General features: G+C 37.7%; 3 protein-coding genes and 1 pseudogene across 4 annotated transcripts; 3 read left to right on the top strand and 1 right to left on the bottom strand.

Annotated features, from left to right (window-relative positions):
• Window positions 1-457, top strand: part of LOC107749859 (uncharacterized) — a 4,445-nt pseudogene extending 3,988 nt beyond the window's left edge.
• Window positions 458-2,366: 1,909 nt separating this feature from the next.
• Window positions 2,367-10,139, bottom strand: LOC107749855 (GLTSCR1-like protein). 2 transcript variants are annotated; one of them, XM_016565057.1, is made up of 11 exons: window positions 9,873-10,139; window positions 7,352-7,397; window positions 7,195-7,243; window positions 7,049-7,114; window positions 5,452-6,789; window positions 5,277-5,337; window positions 4,702-4,786; window positions 4,465-4,610; window positions 4,271-4,365; window positions 4,049-4,151; window positions 2,367-3,653 (listed from the first exon to the last, which is right to left on the bottom strand). In XM_016565057.1, exons 1-11 carry the CDS (start codon window positions 9,961-9,963, stop codon window positions 3,193-3,195), a joined length of 2,541 nt encoding a protein of 846 aa, XP_016420543.1. In that variant the 5' UTR covers window positions 9,964-10,139; the 3' UTR covers window positions 2,367-3,192. The 2 variants fall into 2 exon arrangements, with proteins under 2 accessions (XP_016420543.1, XP_016420544.1); XM_016565058.1 differs by having other exon boundaries at window positions 9,610-9,955.
• Window positions 10,140-11,002: 863 nt separating this feature from the next.
• LOC107749866 (tubulin-specific chaperone C-like) lies at window positions 11,003-12,282 on the top strand. The gene has a single exon (XM_016565074.1). It carries the CDS (start codon window positions 11,101-11,103, stop codon window positions 12,133-12,135), a length of 1,035 nt encoding a protein of 344 aa, XP_016420560.1. The 5' UTR covers window positions 11,003-11,100; the 3' UTR covers window positions 12,136-12,282.
• A 1,355-nt stretch (window positions 12,283-13,637) lies between these two features.
• LOC107749854 (peripherin-2) lies at window positions 13,638-18,425 on the top strand. The gene is made up of 3 exons (XM_016565056.1): window positions 13,638-14,565; window positions 15,787-16,033; window positions 17,147-18,425. The coding sequence occupies exons 1-3, from the start codon at window positions 13,985-13,987 to the stop codon at window positions 17,354-17,356; spliced, it is 1,038 nt and encodes a 345-aa protein (XP_016420542.1). The 5' UTR covers window positions 13,638-13,984; the 3' UTR covers window positions 17,357-18,425.
• Window positions 18,426-22,167: the final 3,742 nt, after the last annotated feature.

Below are 22,167 nucleotides of genomic sequence, written 5' to 3'. Positions count from 1 at the left end.
TTTCTTGGTTGTATGTGATCAGGATGGCAGTGGTACTACATAGTATATTGATGTTCGTAGAGGAGGAATCGGTGGGATATCCATGCTGTTGACTGGATACTGTGTCCTGTTACATATGGAACTACCCATATCTCAGTGAGTCTGAATTAATGTCATCATCCCATAATCATTGACACGCATAAATAAAATGTCTTGTTTTATGCTGTTTTATAGAGAAAGAACGCTGGAGAAAGTACCATTAAGGACGTTTGATGGTCTTCATAATTTTAGCACACTTTGGAGAAGCAGCAGCTTTGTGTTCAGGGCCATGAGGGCACAATAAGATTAATAATTAATAGGACAAGATTATAACACCAGCAACTAGTAGTTCACTGCAATATGAGGTTTTCTGTATTTTTGTTAGAATGTGTTAGTATTTTCTGGAAGCATGGATAATGGAGTTATCTTATTATATTTTTAAATATTCATTTATTCACAAAGAAAGAGAATGTTAAGCTAAACTTATATTTATATAATTTGAAAATGTGTTCTAACAAGTGTGCAGTTTTTGTGTAACCGAGTAGTGGACTAAGATCTAATAAATTACACAATATTGTTCAACACTGTTGGGTTTTCTTTGTAAGACTTGTCATATATTTCATTTATTTGTTTACATGATCATCCTTTAATTTGACAACTTATATGAAAAATATATAAATATCCATAATTCATCAAAAATGAAGACATTACAAATTATTAGCTGTATTCAAAATGAATTTAATATTTATCTTTGCTGTTGTAATGAACACTCACAAAAACAACAAATCATGAACTGACCACATACAGTATGACGTGAACACATACATAACATAATAAAAATAACTTTTTGTTTTACATTCTTTTTCTTTACAAAAAGTATAAATATTTTGTGTTTCACGTTTTTCTTTTTTGTAATACAAACATAAATCAAGTTTTGGGTGATGCAGAAAATAAAACGATAAAACGGGGTATTACGATAACTGAAGGCCACACTCGCACAACAAAAAGCAGTAAAAACAAATGATAGACTATTTAAACTTGTTTTCACTCGCTCTCTCCTAAGGCAACAAAGCCCTTCGAAGTGAAGGTCTTTCAGAATGCTCTCTAATACCGACCGCTAGAGCTCAGATCAGAGAGAAGAATATTTCACTTTTTTTCTGTTTGTCTGTTTGTCATTTTTGGTTGAACTGCTGGGAAAGACAGTGGAGTTTAGTGTTAATGATGCAAAAACAATGGGATGACATGTATAGATGGAAATAAAGCAACCTTCCCTTCAGCTCTGGAATGGATGCTAATGGAAATGCAGACTTGTGAAAATGTCCACACACTGCAGTTTCTCTGCTCTGGTCAGTTTTTTGACATTGTCTTGGTCATATTCCCATCATTGAATCTCACAAGCCTTGTAATGGCACAGTTAATATATGTTCTATCCTACAAAATACAACTGAATGCTAACAGTCTCCTCTTCAGAAATGATTTCTCAAAACTGGTTGTTGAAATGTGGGCCTGTCCTCCTTCAACCAAACTACATTATCTCAGTTAACAGCCATCTCCTAATGCAACTCATTAGGGAATGAAAACCTGATATGCTGTGACGGCACTACTGCTGCTTTCACCACTTTATAACTCATATGAGAAAAGTGATCTGCAAAGGGGCTGTAAGAGCTGTGAACATGGCTGTCTGTCCAGAACAAGGTCACGTCCACATGTGCAAATAGGAGCTGCCACCAGAGGCAGAAACTGCAAACCGACCGCCAAGACCACAGCCTGACCAGCAGGGGACTCAACGCACAAGGGAAAATGAAACGTTTCAAACAACATCTATGTGGGTGAATCTCACAGAAATCTCAAATCAAAGGAAAGAAATAAGAAATTATTGTACAACAAATACAATTTGTTGTATTATGACATTATTGCATGACTATAAACACATTTAAAACCAATTTTCATTAATGCAACAAAACGTATTTTCATTATAATTAAAGTAGCAATATATGATAATGTGAGAAAAAAACGAAGATACATTTCAATTATAATGTACTTATACATAAAGGTATTGTTGCACTGTCTCTAATTCACGCTTATTAAAATATATACCATACTTTATTAAAAAAGAAAAAGATTTTGAGATTTTTTTTTTTTTTTCAAAATATGTAATATGAATTTGATGACAATAATAAAAATTCAAATGTAAATACAACAATCAAAACTTGAGGTAAAATTTGCTTAATTATCATTAAAAAATTGCAATCACAATGCAAAAAAACAAACATATTACTGATCCTAAAAATGGTTTTCATTTCTTTTTGCTAAATATGACTTATTTTTATTTCCTTTCATTTTGGGTCGAAATGTGACAAGTTTTTATGAGATTCACCCATGCAAGTTCTTTGAGACCCTAACTTAAGATACAAAACAGCACATACTTTCTCCAGGCAGGAAGCAGCACAGATTTTACAAAAAAATAAAAAATATTATTATGCATCATTTAAAAAAAAAAAATGAATTGAACAAAAATAGATAAACATAATGTAACATTGTACCCTCAATCTGAGGACTTAACTTTCCCCTGCACAAAACCACACAAGTGAGTTTTGTCTCTGTGGAGAGGTCACATACCTGTAAGGTACAACAAAAAAGTAAACCAAAAAAAAAGAGCACAACCAATGCTCAAAAACAATTCAACGCGCAGGTGTGTACGTGTGCATCACTTGGTCAAAGTCTACTGCAATGATACAACATAAGTGTTGAGACAACCATACAACCTTAAGTGCAGACAGACTATTAGACTACGTGTCTGATATTGACCAATAAACTACAAATATCAATGTCTAGTCATGACATTTCAAACATGACACTTACTACTTGATTGTGTGTGTATGTGTGCATGTATTTATGTGTGTGTGTGTGACTACAAGTGTATCCTGTGAAGCATTGTCAAAAAGGCTTACTTATGTAAACTTCTCTAGGACAACAGGCACAGTATTAGAGTATCACCATCACCAGATTCACCTTCCTGTTCCTCGACATCAGGAGCCTTTGTGCGCATTTTAACCCGCAATAATGCCAATGTACGTCTGTTCACACGTGCCGTGGAGTTCAGCTTGCACACACATGGCATGAAATGAAATGAGATTAACATGGAACAACTAACAAACATAAATATGGCACTGTCTAACATTCTAAGATGCTATTCACGGCAGCCTCAAGCACAGAGTCAGTGTCAGCCAATGGGGCGTGACTATGATCTGAGAGATGTTGCTGTTCATGACCCTGCACCAGGTTCGAAGGGTAGCCTTGGGCGGAGCTATGCTGTGATTGGCTGGGAGATGTAGGGTAGTGTGCATGTTGACTGTTGCTGCTGATTAGGTTGATGGATTTCTTTTTTTTTAGATCCAGGATGCACTTGATGGGAGTTCTTCTGTGTTCCTCCATTCCTTGTTGTTGAGGTTCTGTCCTATAAGCAGGTTCTCTGTGGCTGTTCATACCCTGCCCATCTCTTCCGGTGTGACTTATGGAATGCCTTGGGGATGTCTCCATTACACTGGGATTGCCCTCATGGACGGCTGGGGTCAAAATTTCTGCACTTTGGATCTTCAGTTTAGTGCCACAGCAGAAGTCTTCCAGAAAGCCATCTGAGAGAGCGATGTAACGGAACATTACAAACATACAGCCAATCAAGCACAAAACATTTTTAAAATTTTGGTTGAATTTATTAATATATGCTCTCTAGGGCTTTGGCAATTGTATATAATTATACATGTTACTTTGCATAACAAAACTGATGTGCACATATAAAAAATTTTTTTTAAAGTTGATCACAAAAAAAGTATGAGTGAGTACCAAACTCCAAAAATACATTTTATTTCCAAATGCTACTCAACTTTATTTAAAAAAAATAAAACTAATTGGAAACATTGTGAATTTACTTTACGTCAACATGGTTTTAAACACAATATCTGAGAAATGTTTCAACTTAGCAATGACAGACAGTGAAATGGCTAAATATAACCAGGCTTCCATCTCTTACCTGGATCCACTAATATCATTCGTTTGTCTTGGGTCAAGTTGCCCCGCTCCTCTTGATTAAAAGTCCTGTCAATCATCACCATTTCTGATGAAGGGCTGGACCTCTGAAAGAGCAGTAAGCAGTGATCAGTTTTGCATTATTGGGAATAATATTAGAGTAATTACCTACAAATAATTCTAAGAGGTCTTTTGTATCATTTAAAGTGCTGTGTTCTACACCCACCTCTGCCTCCACCATGAGTAAGCGCCTGTATTTGTTCACCATGGCCTGCGTTCTGCTTAACACTTGTACAGCAACTGCCTCAAACTCCTCATCAACTGTAAAGTTAAAAATGGCTATCAGAAACTAGGTCATATTCAGTCAATACTTATCTGTGGTTAAATATTAAATATGTTGAGGAAATGTTGAAAATGCACCTTTGGTGAAATCTTCATCTCGTGGTGGTGAGCCTTGGAAAACATGATAGGGCAGTAATCTGTCAATGACATCATTAAATGAAGTGAAGGGCGTCTGCTCTGAAGACATGACTCCACTGTGATCTCGTCTTAACTGCTGGAGAACCCTGTAAAATAAGACCCAGTGTTACAATCATTATTTTTTACTATTTGTTGACACCAACTGTAACAGTTGCAGAGTACAATTTGGGCACTCACATTTCTCCTCGAGTAAGTTGTTGAGTTGCAGGTCGCTTCGGTGTGAGAGGCAATTCCTGACTGACAGGAGTGAGTGTTTTCACAGCTAAGATTTAATAAAATAAAGAAAAAAAACTTTACTGATGCAAGAGAGGACATTTTTTTCCACAAAAACATTAAGCAGTACAATTGTTTTAACAATGATAATAATAAGAAATGATTCCTGAGCATCAAATCAGCTTATTAGAATGATTTCTGAGGGATCATGTGACACTAAACACCGGAGTAATGGCTGCTGAAAATTCAGCTTTGCCATCACCGGAATAAATTACATTTAAAAATGTATTAAAATAGAAAACAATTATTAGTAGTTTTTACTGTACTATTCTATTTTTAATCAAATGAATGCAGCCTTGGTGAGAATAAAAGATTTATGCTTCAAAAACATTACAAAATTTTACTGACCCCACGCTTTTGTATGATAGTGTATATATGTATTTAGGAATGAATAAATGAATGCATAAATAAATAAATAAGAAGTTTTCATTAAAACTGGTCACTGACAGAAACACCAAAATATTTCAAAGGAGTCTTACTTTTGGTACCAAGGAGATTAACTAATTGTGTTTGCCCTCTTTGTGTTGCTGTTGTGGTGTCCTATGAAATTGAAGAAACATTCAAATGTGATGAAACAATCACATTAAAAACAAAGGCAAGCAAAGTCGCAATAAAAAAAGTATAGGTAGATCAGTTGATCCAAATATGTTTCACCTGGTTTAAAGAGACTTGAAACTCCTGAACACCAGAAGTAGCTGGAATGTTCTGTGCCACGGGCATTAGGAGGTGCTGTCCTGGGGTCACAGATAACTGTTGACAAACCTGTGGGCCTTGGATGCCAGAACTGACCATGGTGAGGTGGCCTGAAGCCTGTGATGTCTGTACAGGGGTTGGGTTAGGCGAAGCGCTGGCAGTCCAAACTTTGGCCGTGGCACCAGGCCTTTGAGACATCTGCACAACAGGTGTCGGTGAACCTTGATTGACTATCAGCTGGCCTCCAGTTGAAAAGTTCTGCCCAGCGATAAGCTGTACTGTTGTGTTCTGATTGGTGAGGATGGAGTAGGTGGTAGTGCTCATTGACGACTGGTCGCCCACTTGAGTGTTTGTTTGTAACACCTGCCCATTCACAGCCTGGAAGCCGTGAACAGTCGTACCAGGGGTGAGGGAAATAGAAGTGGGTAGCAAAAACTGCCCTTGAGACAGATTGGATTGGGACTGTGGTTGAGCTTGTTGCCCCAGAGGTGAATGCATTACAATGCTGCTGGCTGGATTGACCACTTTCACCTGTTGAGCAGACTGAGGAGAGCCGCTGGCTGTGTAGGGGCTACTGACTAAATTCGCAGTAGTGGTGGTGCTGGGTTGAAGCCCAATGTTGCTGATATTGTATAGAGTCTGTCCCCCTGTCTGTAAGGGTTTAGGCTGAATGGGTCTAATCAATGTCTGTTGCATAGGGCCTCTCTGGATGATAAAATTCTGAAGAGGTATCGTCCCTTTATTGAAGGACATTGACACCTGACCAGCTGCCGAAGGGGCGAACATGGTACCTTGCCCGCTGTTGTTTGTCACTACATTTCCGCTCGGCCTCAACAAGATCTGAGACTGTTCCAAACTGTTGATAGTCATCATGGAGGAGGCACTGCCATTGAAGGACCCCACTACCTGGATGTGTCCAGCGGGGCCATTTGGTATGGGTAGTTGGGGAACCTGCTGTATAAAAGCCTGAGGTTGTGCCAATGGTGCCACCACACCAGGACCTGCGACACCTCCAAACTCTCCAGAGACCAGCTGCTGAGGGAAGGCGGTAGCTGTGGGAATGAGAGATGGCTGGGAGTCCAAAAGGGCTTCTTGAGCCAATGTCTGCTCTGTAATATCTGCTTCCAGCAATGACTTCTGAAGGATGTCAAAGGGTTGGTCCTCGCCCCCAAGATCGACCCCATCTGGTGAGGTTCCACTGTCGAGGTCATCCTCGATGAACGGAAGACTGCTTCCATCAGCCTCCCCAAACTCTCCCAAATGATTGTGGTCATCTTTGAGTCCTTCGTTGGAGCCACCCTGAGTAGAAAACCAGTTGTTGTTTAGATGCTCTTTCTAAATCCCATTCTTGAGCATAAGAAACAACATCTATGGGGCAGTTCATATCAGATTTTCGTTTATCATTTAATATATGTTATTTAAATGTGAGTTTGAAAAGAAGTTCCCACTCAAGTAGATAGGAGCTGGTCTTTATGCCCAAAATAGTTGCCCAGAGTCACTTCAAATATGGCCACCATGTGAGCTGACATTCCTTGATAAGGACGTTGACTATACTCACTGTGTCACTGGTGAAGAATGAACTGGCCGACCCAAACGCTGCATTAGTCACATCATCTTCTCCAATCTGTTTGAATGTCACATTTGAAAGTTGTCAATAACCTTTCAATATAAAACACAAATGTCATATATTCTAAGCATACTTACAGATTTACTATTTGAACCATGAAGATACTCATTCAATGCTTGCACATCTCTGTTGAAATAAAACAGTTCATGAAAACACATCTGTTACATTTGATGGGTAAAAACTGTGTCGGTAGCTCTTTAAACTATAATCATCAAATTATCTAAAGCTGCTTACCCTATAAAATCCAGAAGACGGCGGTCGTCTTCATCATCCATTACACCTGTAACACAGTAATTACAGATTTATAGATTTTTCAATGGACTCAACAAAGTACAGGTTCCTTACATTTTAACTCGGCCCTGACTTTGACTATGCTGAAATATAATTTGTATGAACTTGCTCCTGAAAACACCTGAAGGATCCAATAAATGTAGCGTGTATAATGTTCTAAAACAAAATCAAATCCCTGTAATCTGTCAGGGACCCCAGTTTGTCAATGAACATTCTCAGGTATAGTTTGTAATTTCAAGCATAGGTTAAGCCTTAATGTATAATATTAAATTCAGGTACAATAATAAATTAGATATATTAATAGGCCGAACTATGGGCAATGGCTGTTGAAATAACTCCATGTTAGCAATGTAAATACACAAATGTGGGACAAACTCAAATGAATTAATAACTAAAAATGTCAAACTAGTGTTTATGAAGTGGCATTCTCTGACATCATTCTATTTTCAGAGAAAAATATATATAAAACAAAAAATAACACATTATATCCGTGTGTATTAAACAGTAATAAACTGTTTGACATTGCACCAAACACATGAAACATAATGTTTGAACAGTAAAACTGTCTAATATACATTGCAGTTTTATTTAAACACGAATATGATGTCTATTTTTAAAAATACACAAGTCAACTGTGTGACAGAAAGAATGGCTGTACTCTTTGCTGCAGCTATACATTTTAAAATGGCGGCTGGTGATTGAAACTGCGCCACTGCTCGCCACAACCGACAGACAAAAGACATTATGACGCAGAGTACTTGTGCAGTGGTAAAATGCTACTCGACTGTAGTTTCAGATCATATTTTTGTAAAGTAGCCATAGGAAAGTGAACAGCTTGAAAATGCATGTCTGGAAATGTGACAAAGGAAGCGACGTGGGGGATGGGTGAAACATGTTTGGCCAGTTTGATTGTTCACTCACACTTAAGCTTCTGTTAATGTTTTATAACACATTTTATGGTCAAGGCTAGTGAGGGAATGAAATTCGTTATGTGTGTGTGTTTTTCCCCATATTGGTTACATGTTTGAACAGCATTCGATGGACACATTTTTGCGCTTTTGTTTCAAAACAAACAACGACGCGCTGTTAAAAACAGCTTAATGAACTTGCAGAAGTCCACCGTTGCGAATGTAACCCTTTATTTAATAATTAAACAGCATACACACAAGAACAGAAAACGAAACTCGAGGATCGAACAGTCTGAAGGTTATAAATGGATTCGAATGATTATAAGATTAATAACGTCTCAATATTAATATTTTATATATGCTATTCACATTCAAAAATTTTAACATTTTCTAACTAGCAAGACTAAGCTTGCATTATCTGTGTAGTGCGATCTGGAAGAAGAAGAAAAAAGTATGACAGATTAATCCGGCCCTTTTACATGTCCTGGATAAACAACTTCAAAATGTTTTTTTTTAAATTAAGGTTTTTATAAACTAAACGACGTGCTGAATATGAGAGATATGTTAGTATTCGTTAAGGCTGAAGTCAACTTAGCAAGCCAAATGAGGGAGGAGATGAATAATTTTTTTCTTCCTCTCTAACAAAAAAAAAACCCTATCTATCCTCTTTGCCTGTTAAGTCAAAGGGGCGGAAAACAGACACGTAGGAAACCAGCAACCCCTCAAAATACACAGTAAAACCCTGTTGAAGCAAGGCGACGCATTTTACAGATTCACTTGTCAAACAGGGTGGCAGGGAGGACTGAAAAGGCTCTCCATGGCGCAAGGGCAGGACGCACAAAACCCGCCTTAATCTCGCTGAAAGTAACAGCTAGAAACACACAGGGACTTTGTCCATAAATAGACCGAGGCTGGAGAGGCTAGTTTAGTCGCACGGCTCGAAAATGCTCTTCTAGAGGCGTATTTGTGCATCTGTGACAGCCGGGGAGCGCAAGCAGGACGGGCGGCACGAAGAAACGCGTATTCGGCATCGGACGGCTCGTCTAATACTGGCACGGATGTCGTAGGTTTTGTGAAGGGGGTAAAAGCGGATCATCAGGCGAGTCCTAAGCATTCTTCGTGCTCCGAGTTGTTCATGGCCTTCTTGACGTTGTGGACGCTTCCCCTACCTATTAAGAAACGGCTGAATTCGTCGAGCAAAAACCGAGCGGAGAACAGATCGTTGGCGAAGCATAAATATTTATTTGAATTTGCATCACACAAAGACGACTTGAATAAGAGGCAAACCCTTACTCCTGTCTCACTCCTCTTGAAACCCAATATCTCCATTTGGCAACTTTTAATTTGCTCCCCCTCCTCCTCCTCCTCCTCCTTCTTCTTCTTTCTCCCTCTCCCACTCATATATATTTTCCCTCACTGTCCTTGCTGCTCAGTCTCAGATAGATTTTTCTCTCTCCACGCTTGCTCTTCCCTCCCCGAAGGAAGGGGAGGAAGTGTGTGTTTTTTCCTTGAAATTTTTATCACAAAATTATAATACACTCAAAGGGGAAACTCACCGTCATGAAAAAGCAGTGCCGTGTCCACGGGGTTTCCTCGCCATCTCTGCACGGGCCGGTGGAGCAGTGCGGCTCCAGCAGAAGGCAGCATCACTACATAGTGCACTACACTCCATAGGGCTCTTTACTTGAAAGAAAAGGGGTTTCCTAAACTCGCTGTTTACTATTGAGAAGGCTTCTTCTGCAAAATACAATTTAAAAAACTGCTGTTTTGATTAATCACTCTAAATGTCTGACATGAATAAGTAAATAAAAATTGTGTTTGTAACAATCGACAGGGGGCGGAGAATCCTTAACGACCACACCTTTGTGTCCTGAGATCACACATCACCCACAAGTGTGAACCCGAAGCAAATATAATAAACAAAACATCACTGGATCCTTCTGATCGCTTTATGTGTATAAACTGTATATGATTATGCCAAATATAGGTGATCGTTGCCCCAGCGAGACTTTCAATGTTATCAGTAACGAAAACTAAATGAAAACATTAAAAACAAAAATTAAAATCGACTAAAATTTATTAACAAGCATTTACATCACTTCAAAACGAATTAAAATTAAGATAAGTTAATTTTTAGTGACTGAATACTAATTTTTAAGTACTAAAACTAATATGACAAATAAGTAAATTAGAATACATAAAATTTTTTAAAAGTAAATTAAATAGAAATTGAAATTCAAAACTAATAATAACCACGCTGGTTTGATTTTTATTTACAATGCACACATATGACCATGTACAAAATTCAAAAGCAAATAAATAAACTGCAAGGGATATAATAATAATAATAATAATAATACAGTTGGCAAATTGTACAAATAAAAACAACTAACAATTTAGTTTTCTCTACAGTCATGAGGCCGTGTTGCAAAATTCTAAATTCTAAAATAAATAAATCAACAGTTGTTTTTTTTAAACATGTTGTAAATAATAAATCTCACATCAATGATCATTAATCATTTATTAATTAAATATAAATATGACAGAAGAAAGTTTAGCATCACTGTCTGAACAAAGTCTAAACAATGTAATAAATCATTTTCCTCTATCTAAATTATGAATGGGAAAACAGTCATCAGTTTATTATGAACGTGAACATTTAATGCGCCAATGGAACGCCGCGTTACTAACGGTACTGATTCTTAGTCCAATCGTCGATAAGCACACTTAGACGTGTCGTCACATGATCAATGCTCGTTCACCACGCCTGTTTTGAGAAGCAACATGGCAGCACTCGGAGTGGACGTTAATGTGGGGAATGATGACGGAGAATCAAATACAGCTATCAAAGTTCCCGAACGCGTATTACGAAGGGATCAAGCGAGGCTGGAGGAGGCAGAGCGCCGGAGAAACGTCAAGGAGAGCCAGACCGTAACGGAAGAAAAGAGCGATTTCTTCAAGTCCACCTTTAATGATGAGAAGACCGCAGTCGAGGAGATGCTCTCCATATGTAACCATAATGGCTGCGACAAATCCGCAAACTCACTGGAAGAGATCACTTTGAAAATTCAACAGCTCCAGAAGTTCCTCAATGACAGCATGAGGTTTCTGACGCAGTATGAAATAAGACAGGCGCAGGCATCCCTGCAGAAGCTCCAGAGCTCTCTTGCTGAGAAAAGAGATGAGCTGTTGCCTAAAAAGAAATTCGCCTTTAGGTCCAGGAACACCGGAGCAAATAAGCAGCCTGCACCGGTTCAACAAACAACAGATACATCTGAATCTGATGTGGGTGGTACTGTCTCTGTAAATCAGTGTGGATTCTCTAATGCTGACAGTCAAGTCTTAAGCAAGCAAGCTGAGGAGATCCAGCAACGAGATGTTCTGTTATCTCATCTGACAAACTGTAAAGTCAGACTTTATGGCTGTCCGAGCACTGTGCACATCAAGAACGTCCGCGGCTGCGAGATCCTCTGCGGGCCAGTGTCCAGCTCTGTTTTCGTAGACCAGTGCACTGACAGCACTTTAGTATTCCCCTGCCAGCAGCTGCGCACCCATAACACCACTGCCACGCTGATATATATCCATGTGACCAGCCGGGCAATTATAGAGGACTGTCATGGGGTCCGGTTTGCCCCATTCACTTGGACTTATCCAGGAATTCATGATCATTTCAAAGTAGCTGGACTTGATCCGAACAGAAATAATTGGAGAGAAGTGGATGATTTCAATTGGCTTGCTGCTGGCACACCTTCACCCAACTGGAGTGTCATTCCTGAGACTGAGAGAATATGTAGTTGGGATGTTGTGGGACATCCTTAAAATTATGATCTGATTACATTATTGTGTGCTGAGTCAATATGACGCTAAAATTGAGATGCCATAAACATCGAATGTTCTAGAATTCCTCACTTACAAATGAATTGATAATTAAATTAAAATTAATAATGATGAAAGCAATTAATTTAATGCTGTATAAGAAAATAATAAAGTCTAATTTGATCACATTTGTGTTTATTTGTGATTCACTTGCCAAGTCTATGCATTTAAGAACTATAATCACAATAAAATCATTAATGAAGGGATAATTCACCCCCCCAAAAAAAAAAGTAATCATTTACTCACCCTCATGTCATTCCAAACCTGCAGACTTACTTTCTTCTGTGGAACATTAAAGAAGATATTTGTAGTATTGTCTCATTGTTTTTTGTCCATGCAATGGAATTCAATATAATATAATACAACTATTTGGTTACCAACATTTTTCAAAATATCTTTGTGTATATTTTGTGTTTTGAAGAAGAAAAAAGTAATTCAGGTTTGGAATGACACTGATGTTAAAGTGAACGATAACAGAATTTTCTTTTTTGGGTGAAATATCCTTTTAATTCTGTTACTATTGTTCAGACATTTATTCATAGATTAACCTGAAGTTTGGTTCGGAAACAAATTTTTTAGTTGTTTTCTATCTTTCAACATAAACACTTTGTGAAAAAATGCTATACAGATACACTATCTTAATGCTGGTGCTTCTTTTGTGTATTATGTGCGAAATAATATTCTGTAGATGGGGGGTTTACATTTAATATTTTAAAATGATAACAGTTAATACTAATTGTAAGAAGTGGCCTGTTATATTCGGATACTGTATTATAGTGCATAATGCAACCTTTGTAGTCTTTGATACAAGTACAATCATTATCTGAATATGAAGTTCTGTAAGCTAGTAATTGTTTTGGCTATTATTGTTTTGTGGGTAAAATTAAACAATAAGGTCTCATGCTTACATTGCTAACAATACTTCTAGATGTTAATTTCAACCTCTAAAAAAATTCTTTAAATCAAGTCAAATCTTTTAATGTTAGTTCATGCACTATGAACTAACATGAATAATTGTGTTTTATTAACTAACATTAACAAAGATTAATAAACGTTGTAGATTTATATTCCTCATACTTAGTTCATGTTAGCTAATGCATTAACTAATTGTAACAAATTGTAAAGTTTTAGGGTTCTTGACTATCATCAGTTCCATGAATATTTTAACTTTGAAAAATGTAGAGATCCTCTGGATCAACAGTGGTGTGTCTGTCACGAACTCAAAGACCCTGGAAGTGGAAGTGTACTGGTCTTACGTCTTTGCCTCCTGGTTTTTGGTGTCTCTGTTGTTATGCCAGTCATACCATGTGACCAATCAAGCCAATCACACACCACGGCAGCAGCTTACAGATAGGCTCATCGACTGGCCAAGGATTTCTGTAAATGGGATGAGGGTGATTAGCTGGGTTTAGGATGACGTACAGTAACTTTGTGTTTAATCATTTGGATCCTTGGCTTTTGTCCTCCCTTTGCAGATAGAGGGACACCACTATTTGCGTCAGTACCTGAGGACACTGCTGTTTTAATTATTGAGATGAAAATCCATTTTTAGGATTGTGAAGATAATGTATTACATTGGCGTTTACCTTTAGAAGAACCTGAGTTGGTCTATTATGGATGCGAAGATCATCATGAAAGTAGCTAACAATTTCTCGCTTTACTGGAATGGATTTCACATTACGCCTTGAATGTACTTTCAACATTCCACTTCTGTAAACTACATTGCACAGCTCTCTTTGGAGATCACCAAACTCTGAAAAGACTTTTTTGGACTTTAAACTAGTTATTCAACATGGCTCTTATGAAGGTAAAGTTTGACCTGAAGAAACGGGTGAAGCTGACCCAGATGCTATGGCTCATGTACTGGTTTTCCATTATGGCTGGCGTGCTGGTCTTCAGCATGGGCCTTTTCTTTAAAATTGAACTGCGCAAGAGAAGTGAACTTATGGACAACAATGAGAGTCATTTTGTACCCAACATTCTAATTGGTGTGGGTCTTTTGGCATGTTGTCTCAATGCCTGTGGGGGCAAAATCTGCTACGACTCGCTCGACTCCACCAAGTTTGTGAAATGGAAGTCCATTTTGAAGCCCTTTCTCATTTGTTGTTTGTTCTTCAACTTCCTCCTCATTGTCACAGCGGTGATGTGTTTTGCCACGCGCATTCCTCTAGAGTTCACACTTGCTGAGGGCCTGAAAAATGGAATGAAGTACTACAAGGACACCGATACACCCGGACGCTGCTACATGAAGAGAACTCTGGATCTCATGCAGATGGAGTTCCGCTGCTGTGGCAACAACAACTATAAAGATTGGTTTGAGATCCAGTGGGTGAGCAACCGTTACCTGGACTTCAGCTCTAAGGAAGTCAAAGAGTGAGTGTCTTTTTGTTTCTAAATGGTTGGATGATGTCACCCTTAAATGTAAACATTGTTTCCTTTCAGTTCTTTTCAATTCATTTCGTTCAGCACTTTTAAATGAAGTAGTTTGTTGTTGAAGTTTTTATAATGACATTTTTACAAAATCATTTAGCAAATTCAAAGTGAGGTAGGCACTGGGTGATTTACAGGGGTCAATTCGCAGTGTAAGTGGTATCAGGCATGTTAACCAGTTTAGATTTTGTCGCTAATCTTCTTGGATCACATTTTCTTGCCCTCAGAGCTTACTGTCCCTTTCAATCAGTTGAATACCTGGTAGACTGGCTTGGAATAGACATTGAAGTTACTAGCCGAACACTTGTGCATTAATATCAAAGAGGTTTTAATGACTTTTGATGTTTAACACCTAACCTGTAAAGTCAAAAGTTTTCTAAAGTGACTTAAATTAGCTAAATTAATTAAATTAAATTAAATTAAATTAAATTAAATTTGGAAGTTGCTTATTTTTAGTGAGCACTCACAGTTTTCAAACTAAAAAAAGAATGTTGCCATTATATATTTTTTTACAAACATTTTGGCTGAGAAATGCACGTATGTGACCCAGGACCACAAAACCAGTCATAAGGGTCAATTTTTCGAAATTGAGATTTATACATCATCTGAAAGCTGAATAAATAAGCTTTCCACTGATGTATGGTTTGTTAGGATAGGACAACATTTGGCCGAGATACAACTATTTGAAAATCTGGAATCTGAGGGTGCAAAAAAATCTAAATATTGAGAAAATCGCCTTTAAATTTGTCCAAATGAAGTTCTTAGCAATGCATATTACTAATCAAAAATTAAGTTTTAATATATTTACAGTAGGAAATTTACAAAATATCTTCATGGAACATGATCTTTACTTAATGTCCTAATGAGTTTTGGCATAAAAGAAAAATCAATAATTTTGACACATACAATGTATTTTTGGCTATTGCTACAAAGATACCCCAGCGACTAAGGTTTTGTGGTCCAGGGTCACATATAATTAATTTTATTTCGAAATTATAATTGATGTCAAATGAAACATTCACAGTGCCTTTGATAATCTTGTAAATGTTGTTTTTAATTTACTGTACATTTGAGTCCTACTTCTGTCATATGCATTCTGAAATTGAACATGAGAAAAACCGAAGTGATAAACGAAAGCATATTTGCAAAACTTTTTGTCTTTAGCCGAATCAGCAGCAATGTGGATGGAAAATACCTAATGGATGGAGTTCCCTTCAGCTGCTGCAACCCTAGCTCTCCACGGCCCTGCATCCAACAGCAAATAACCAACAACTCGGCTCACTACAGCTATGACCACTACACCGAAGAGCTAAACATCTGGAAACGTGGCTGCCGAGACGCTCTAGTGTCCTACTACGGTGGAATGATGAACACTATTGGGATACTTGTGCTGATTGTCACCCTCTTGCAAGTAAGATATTTAGCTTTGGAATATCGTAATGTGCTGATCCAGGATCAGACTTTAATCACTTAAATTACGTTCCTCTAATCTTAATGGAATGTGCTATAAAGGTCAAACCGATCTCTGATCAGTATTTAAGGTACGTTTTGTTCAGTTCAGACACTTAATCTTATAAACTGCCAGTACGAGGTGTTTTGTTGTCTGCTCCTAATAAGCTACACATTGTTTTGGCTATAGATTTGAGCGGTGATTTAAACCCTGTCCTTTTTATCAGACTATCCCAAAAGGGTGTAAAAGTGAAGGCTGGTTAGAGGTGTAATGGCTACCTTTGTATGACGTCATACCATGACAGGACAGGAGCCTCGTCCCCTCAAACAATCACCTAACATGGCACTATCATGGAAAACATCTAACTTGCTTGGTTATTATTAAACTGATTTAACTTTTAAAAATATTGGTAAATAATACTTATAATATATTTTACTTGGACGATGCATGAAACACAATTTTAGTTAGCCATTAAAAACATTTTGCAGTGTTTGCATGTAAATTTGAGTATTGATGGAAATCATTTAAAAGCATTGATTAGAACAAAAACTGCCAGGCTTATGGCAAGTGGTAGCAACAACAAGACCTTGAACTAGGTGTGGTGGCGATTAGAAGAGAGTGTGGTGACACTGAAGATTCACAGGGATCAAAGGTTGTAATCTGTGGGGTGGGGCTAAATCTTGCTTTCTTGGAAAAGGTGATTTCACATCACCAACTGGAGATTTATATATGTTTATAGTGGGGGGTGCATCATTTATACATAATTAATTTAATTTATGGTGATTTAAATAAAAAAACATTTCAATCAGTTTGTATTACTGTCATAAAAATCTATAATATATATAATAGCTTTTTTGTACTGTCAGAGTAAAATTACAGTAATGAGAATTATGGGCACTGAGGTTAATAGAAATATTGTATATGAAAGTAAACCAACAAAACACATTACAGGAATGATAATGAGAATGTGTCACAATGCAAAAAAAAATGTTTACTTATTTCTCTACACCCCATATTAAGATACACCTCATAAGAATATACTATCTAACTCATATCTTTCATGTTTTGCTTTAGATTGCTGTAATGATTGGACTTCAATATGTAAACACCTCTCTGTCCACGCTGGCCAACCCAGAAGACCCTGAGAGTGAGAGTGAGGGCTGGATCCTGGAGAAAACTGTCAAAGAGACCTTCACTGACATCATGGCTAAGATGAAGGCCATGGGCAAAGGCAATCAAGTGGACGAGGGGGCAAATGAAGAGACTGTTGCTACTGTGAGCTGAGCGAACCCCGCCCATCAAACTTTGGCCACACCTATCTGAGGTAGAGAGCTGTGTGACACAGCCTAAAACTGTAACTATATCCCTCACACTACACAAAGTGTAGACAAAGCCAATTAATGAGGAACTGGTGAAGAAAAAATCTTAATGCAAACCTTTGTCAGTCAGATACTTTTCTTTAATTAAATTGGTATATTAGAAACCCATATTATGGTGAAATAACAAAAAAAAACACATTCATATCCAAATGATTGGCTTGTAAAGAGTGGCTTTAAATATAAATATAATGTAATTTTGCCAGCTTTGCTCTCCCCTCTGACTTTGTACTTGGCTACACAAACTCTAAACAATTTTATAGTCATGTTTTGTTTTATTTCATATTTGAGTTGACATTCAACCATGACATTCAAGAATGGCTAGTCAGGGATTTGGAATAGTGTGAAAGATATAAATATGGAAACTGGCCTCAGTGAGTACTTCTATTTATTAGGATTAAACATCACTATTTGTCATGTGACGGGTATGGCAAATGAAAAGAAAACACTTTTTAAATCACCTTTCAAATTCTATGAGAAGCTAGACAGGTGTCTTTCCACCCTTGTGGACAAGTTAGATGTTTTGTTTTATCTTAAAATAATGCTTTATAAAAATAAAAGTTCTTTTTTTGAAGTACCGAGGTTGTGATTTGGGAAAGGGTGTAAAAAAATTTTAATATATTTTTGTGACCCATCTGATGATGAGTATACTGCTGTGTTCAGCATCAGATAACACATGATTTCATGAGCGCTAAAAGAAGAGACTGATTTTGCAGGTTTAGGAGACTAGCAACAAATGAGGCCTCAATATGTGCTATGGTACAGAGGGATAACCAGGTCCAGGGTGAGGGGATGCTCGAGGAAGGCCCCTGGAGTTGAGGAGACAGCTTAAGACTGGCAGCTAAACCCTGACCTGTGACTTCTGCATTCCCACTGGGAGCTCCTGTGCTTTTACATCCGCACAATTGTTCCATGAAACGTCCCAGGCCAGAGACTGAAACTCTATGCTCAAACCTGTAATTTCTTGTAATTTCTTACAAAAACATTCTAATTATGTGTAAATAGTGTAGAATTATTAACAAAAATATAATTTTCTTTTTGTAAAAAATACAATTTAATTTCTTGTAAGAAAAGTTGACTTTATTCTAGGACAGTGTTTGGTGTATAGAAATTGTTATTGTGAATAAAGCTTGTTTAATTGTAAAAAATATTTCTATTGCCCAGTCATTTGCTTTCTATTGTCCAGTCATTTGCTGAGATCAAAGAGCAGGGCATTCTGGGAGCTCTGTGGGAGGTTTGTCTTATCCACTAAGATCAGCAAAGAATTATGTGATTATTGCATTCACATGGTGTTTGTCGTGCATGGCACATGGCAGTGATCTGAATAGTAGGTCTGGTGAGTTTCTCCATATGGACCATTTTTGGTTTGTATTTAAAAGTGATGTATATTAAATACCTCATAGTAATCATTAACATATGTTAAAAACAAGGAGGTCTTTTCATAGATAAGCCACATAACTGCCTGGTTTTACTGTTGAAAATTGAGAAGTTATCCATACTAAACATCATAACGGTATGCTTTTAGGCACGAAACGCATATAAGGCTGGAATACTATGGAAAATGGGAAGGCCGTAAAGAGGGTGACTTTCTTTGGGTATTTTGGTTTGCCGACAAGCACATAAACACAGATGATCTGATAAAGACAGTAAGCTGCTTTTGAGTGTGCTCAGCTTAACTTCTTGGCAGGTGACCTGGACTGCTGCTGCATATCCGGTGAAGAGTATCAAGCAGTGTAGGATACAGAATGTCCTTGAGCAGGTACAATATGTGTCAAACCAAACTGCACTTCTCTTTGCCCCCATATTTTCCTTTTAGGTCACAGGATTTTTGGGGATGGAGGGAAAGTGCTGATACACAATTAGCTTTATATTAACAAAGAAAGTGATCTTATAACTGTAACATCAAACTTGGGTCACATGACATGCTCATGTAGGATTATGACTAAGGTTTTGCAATTATTTTAAAACAACAATTTTCAGGTGAGGTGGAGCACTATATTCAAAGTTTGTTGAGAACAGAATCTAAGTTAAAATCGGTTCTGGTCACATTTGGATTCTGCTCAACATAGAAGGATCAGACCACACAGACGAAGACTTAATTTACTGGACACATTATATACATTTACAACAAATACAGTGGAGGATACATATATACAATGCAGTGCAGACAAAATAGTGAAAAAACTCTATATGTGGTTTAACTGGCAGAACAGTGTGCAATTGGAGTAAAAGGAGGAGAAGATGCATTTGTGCAAGTCTGTGCATGTCAGGTGAATCTATATAATAAATCTTCAGTAAATAATTGGGAATTGACTTGCAGCTTTTAGATGAGTAGGGGAAGCAATGTAAAATATCTATTATTTATCTATTATCCTTAGTTGATTATATACAGCAAATAATTATTATGTTAATTCTTATAATTATGTTGCTTTATCAGATTTATAGAAATTGTAACTGGTTTGACTCATTTACTTTACTCATTTGGCTTATTCTTAAAGTTGAAATGTGTAATTTTTGGATATTAAAATATTTTATCCTATCCCAGCTTAAACGTTAAAGCGGCCAGATCATAAACATGTATTTATTTATCTGTACCACAATAATGACTCATTTGGCATTACTTTTTGCACTTTAATATAAAGACACCACAGAAGTCACACACTTCACCTTATAATTGAGTATAAACTCAAAGGATTTGTACATTGACCTGTTTTTAAATCCTCTTTCTTTGACTCGAACAGTAGGGGTCAGTGACAGAACTAGGCCAACCAGCATAAACACTTCATTAAACCTGATCTATCGATTTAAGTTTCAGATAAACACTACCATCTGTTGGTGTGTTCTTTAATGTATTGAAGTGGTGTACACTAATCATTGTTATCAAGGTATTGACTAGGTCTCTATAAGATTCATTTGTTTCTCAGACTGAATTAAGTCTCTGCAAACACTACAAAACCTGTTCCACTGTGTTGTGATGAATTGTCTGTTCTTTCTCCGGGGATTTGAGCTCCTCTCTGTTCCTCTCAGCTGGAAAATTGCCTCATCTCCCGATCCATCTTTTATCAACATCTTCAGGCAAAGCTGAGCTCCTCCTACATAGAATCATACAGACACCCACTCTCACACTCAGTGGCCATTATACCACCGATGCTCACCCATTTCAACTGCTTCAACTTCCCTACATGGTTTGCATTATAATCTGCTTTATAGTAGGCCCAATAGTTTACTTACAAACGAAAAATCTGTTATTATTACTCATCACAAATAAGATTTTTGTTTTGCCATTAGTGGTCAGGAGTTTGGTTCATCCCAGTGACTTTTGAATCAGCTTACCAAAAAGATTTATTCAGTGACCATTTCTTCATATTACATATTTACCCCAGTAAGTGGCGACAAATGTAGCATATTTTATGTGTTATGAATGAGGCGTTGAATTGATTAGTTAAAAAACAGCAGTCTTATTATATATGTTTCATTAAAATTTTTCATATTTATAAGCCTACTAAGCGACCATATTCTGAGTCTTCTAAAACATTACAATATATTGTATAAGCATGGATTTTAGGTCCCATTTGTATCTTAACAGGCTCCATGAACTAAAAGAACTATATGTACAAACCTATACAAAAATGTGAGAGCAACAATATACAAGTGCTGTGACAAGTCTCAGTTAGTCTAGCACTGTGCACATAGCAATGATTTTTTTATATATAAATAAATTAGACCAAAACGAATAGAATAGAATAGAATAGAATAGAATAGGTACGTGCTAGTATTAATTGGTCAGGTGATGGCGAAAAAGATGTGTCTTTAGATGTTTTTGAAAATGGCTGCTCGGATTGAGATTGAGGCAGGTCGTTCCACCAGCTGGGGACAGTCCAGGAAAAGGCCTGTGAGAGTGATTTTGTGCCTCTTTGGGATGGCACCACGAGGCGTCGTTCATTTGCAGAACGCAAGCTTCTGGAGGGCGCATAGGTCTGAACTAGCGAGTTTAGGTATATTGGTGCAGCGCCAGTGGTTGTCTTGTAGGCAAGCATCAGTACCTTTAATTTGATGCGAGCGGCTATTGGCAGCCAGTGCAAACTGATGAAGAGAGGTGTGACGAGAAGTAGAGTTGAGTGTCATCAGCATAGCAATGATAGGAAAAGCCATGCTTCTGAATGACAGATCCTAAAGATGACATGTAGATGGACAAGAGAAGTGTTCCAAGCACTGAGCCTTGAGGAACCCCAGCAGCAAGTTGTGACTTAGAAACCTCACCCCTCCAAGACACCCTGAACGACCTACCGGAGAGGTAAGACTTGAACCACTGGAGTGCGGTTCCTGAGATGCCCATCTTCATGAGGGTGGACAAGAGGATCTGGTGGTTAACAGTGTCAAAAGCAGCAGACAGATCCAGCAAGATGAGTACTGAGGATTTGGAACCTGCTCTTGTCAGTCTCAGGGCTTCAGTAACAGAGAGCAGTGCAGTCTCAGTTGAGTGGCCGCTTTTGAAGCCAGATTGGTTGCTGTCCAGGAGGTTGTTCTGTGCAAGAAACATAAGAGAGTTGGTTGAACACAACTCTCTCAAGTGTCTTTGCAATGAACAGAAGAAGGGATACCGGTCTGTAGTTTTCTAAAAGTGCTGGATTTAGAGAGGGTTTTTTAAGCAGTGGGCTTACCCGAGCCTGCTTAAATGCTGTGGGAAATGTACCAGTGTGAAGAGAGGTGTTGATAATG

Source organism: Sinocyclocheilus rhinocerous, unplaced genomic scaffold (genome assembly GCF_001515625.1).
Source record: "Sinocyclocheilus rhinocerous isolate Xijiao unplaced genomic scaffold, SAMN03320098_v1.1 scaffold31, whole genome shotgun sequence".
Lineage (NCBI taxonomy): Eukaryota > Metazoa > Chordata > Actinopteri > Cypriniformes > Cyprinidae > Sinocyclocheilus > Sinocyclocheilus rhinocerous.
The sequence above is the reverse complement of the archived record's forward strand: the minus strand, read 5'-3'. Positions and strand labels throughout refer to the sequence as shown.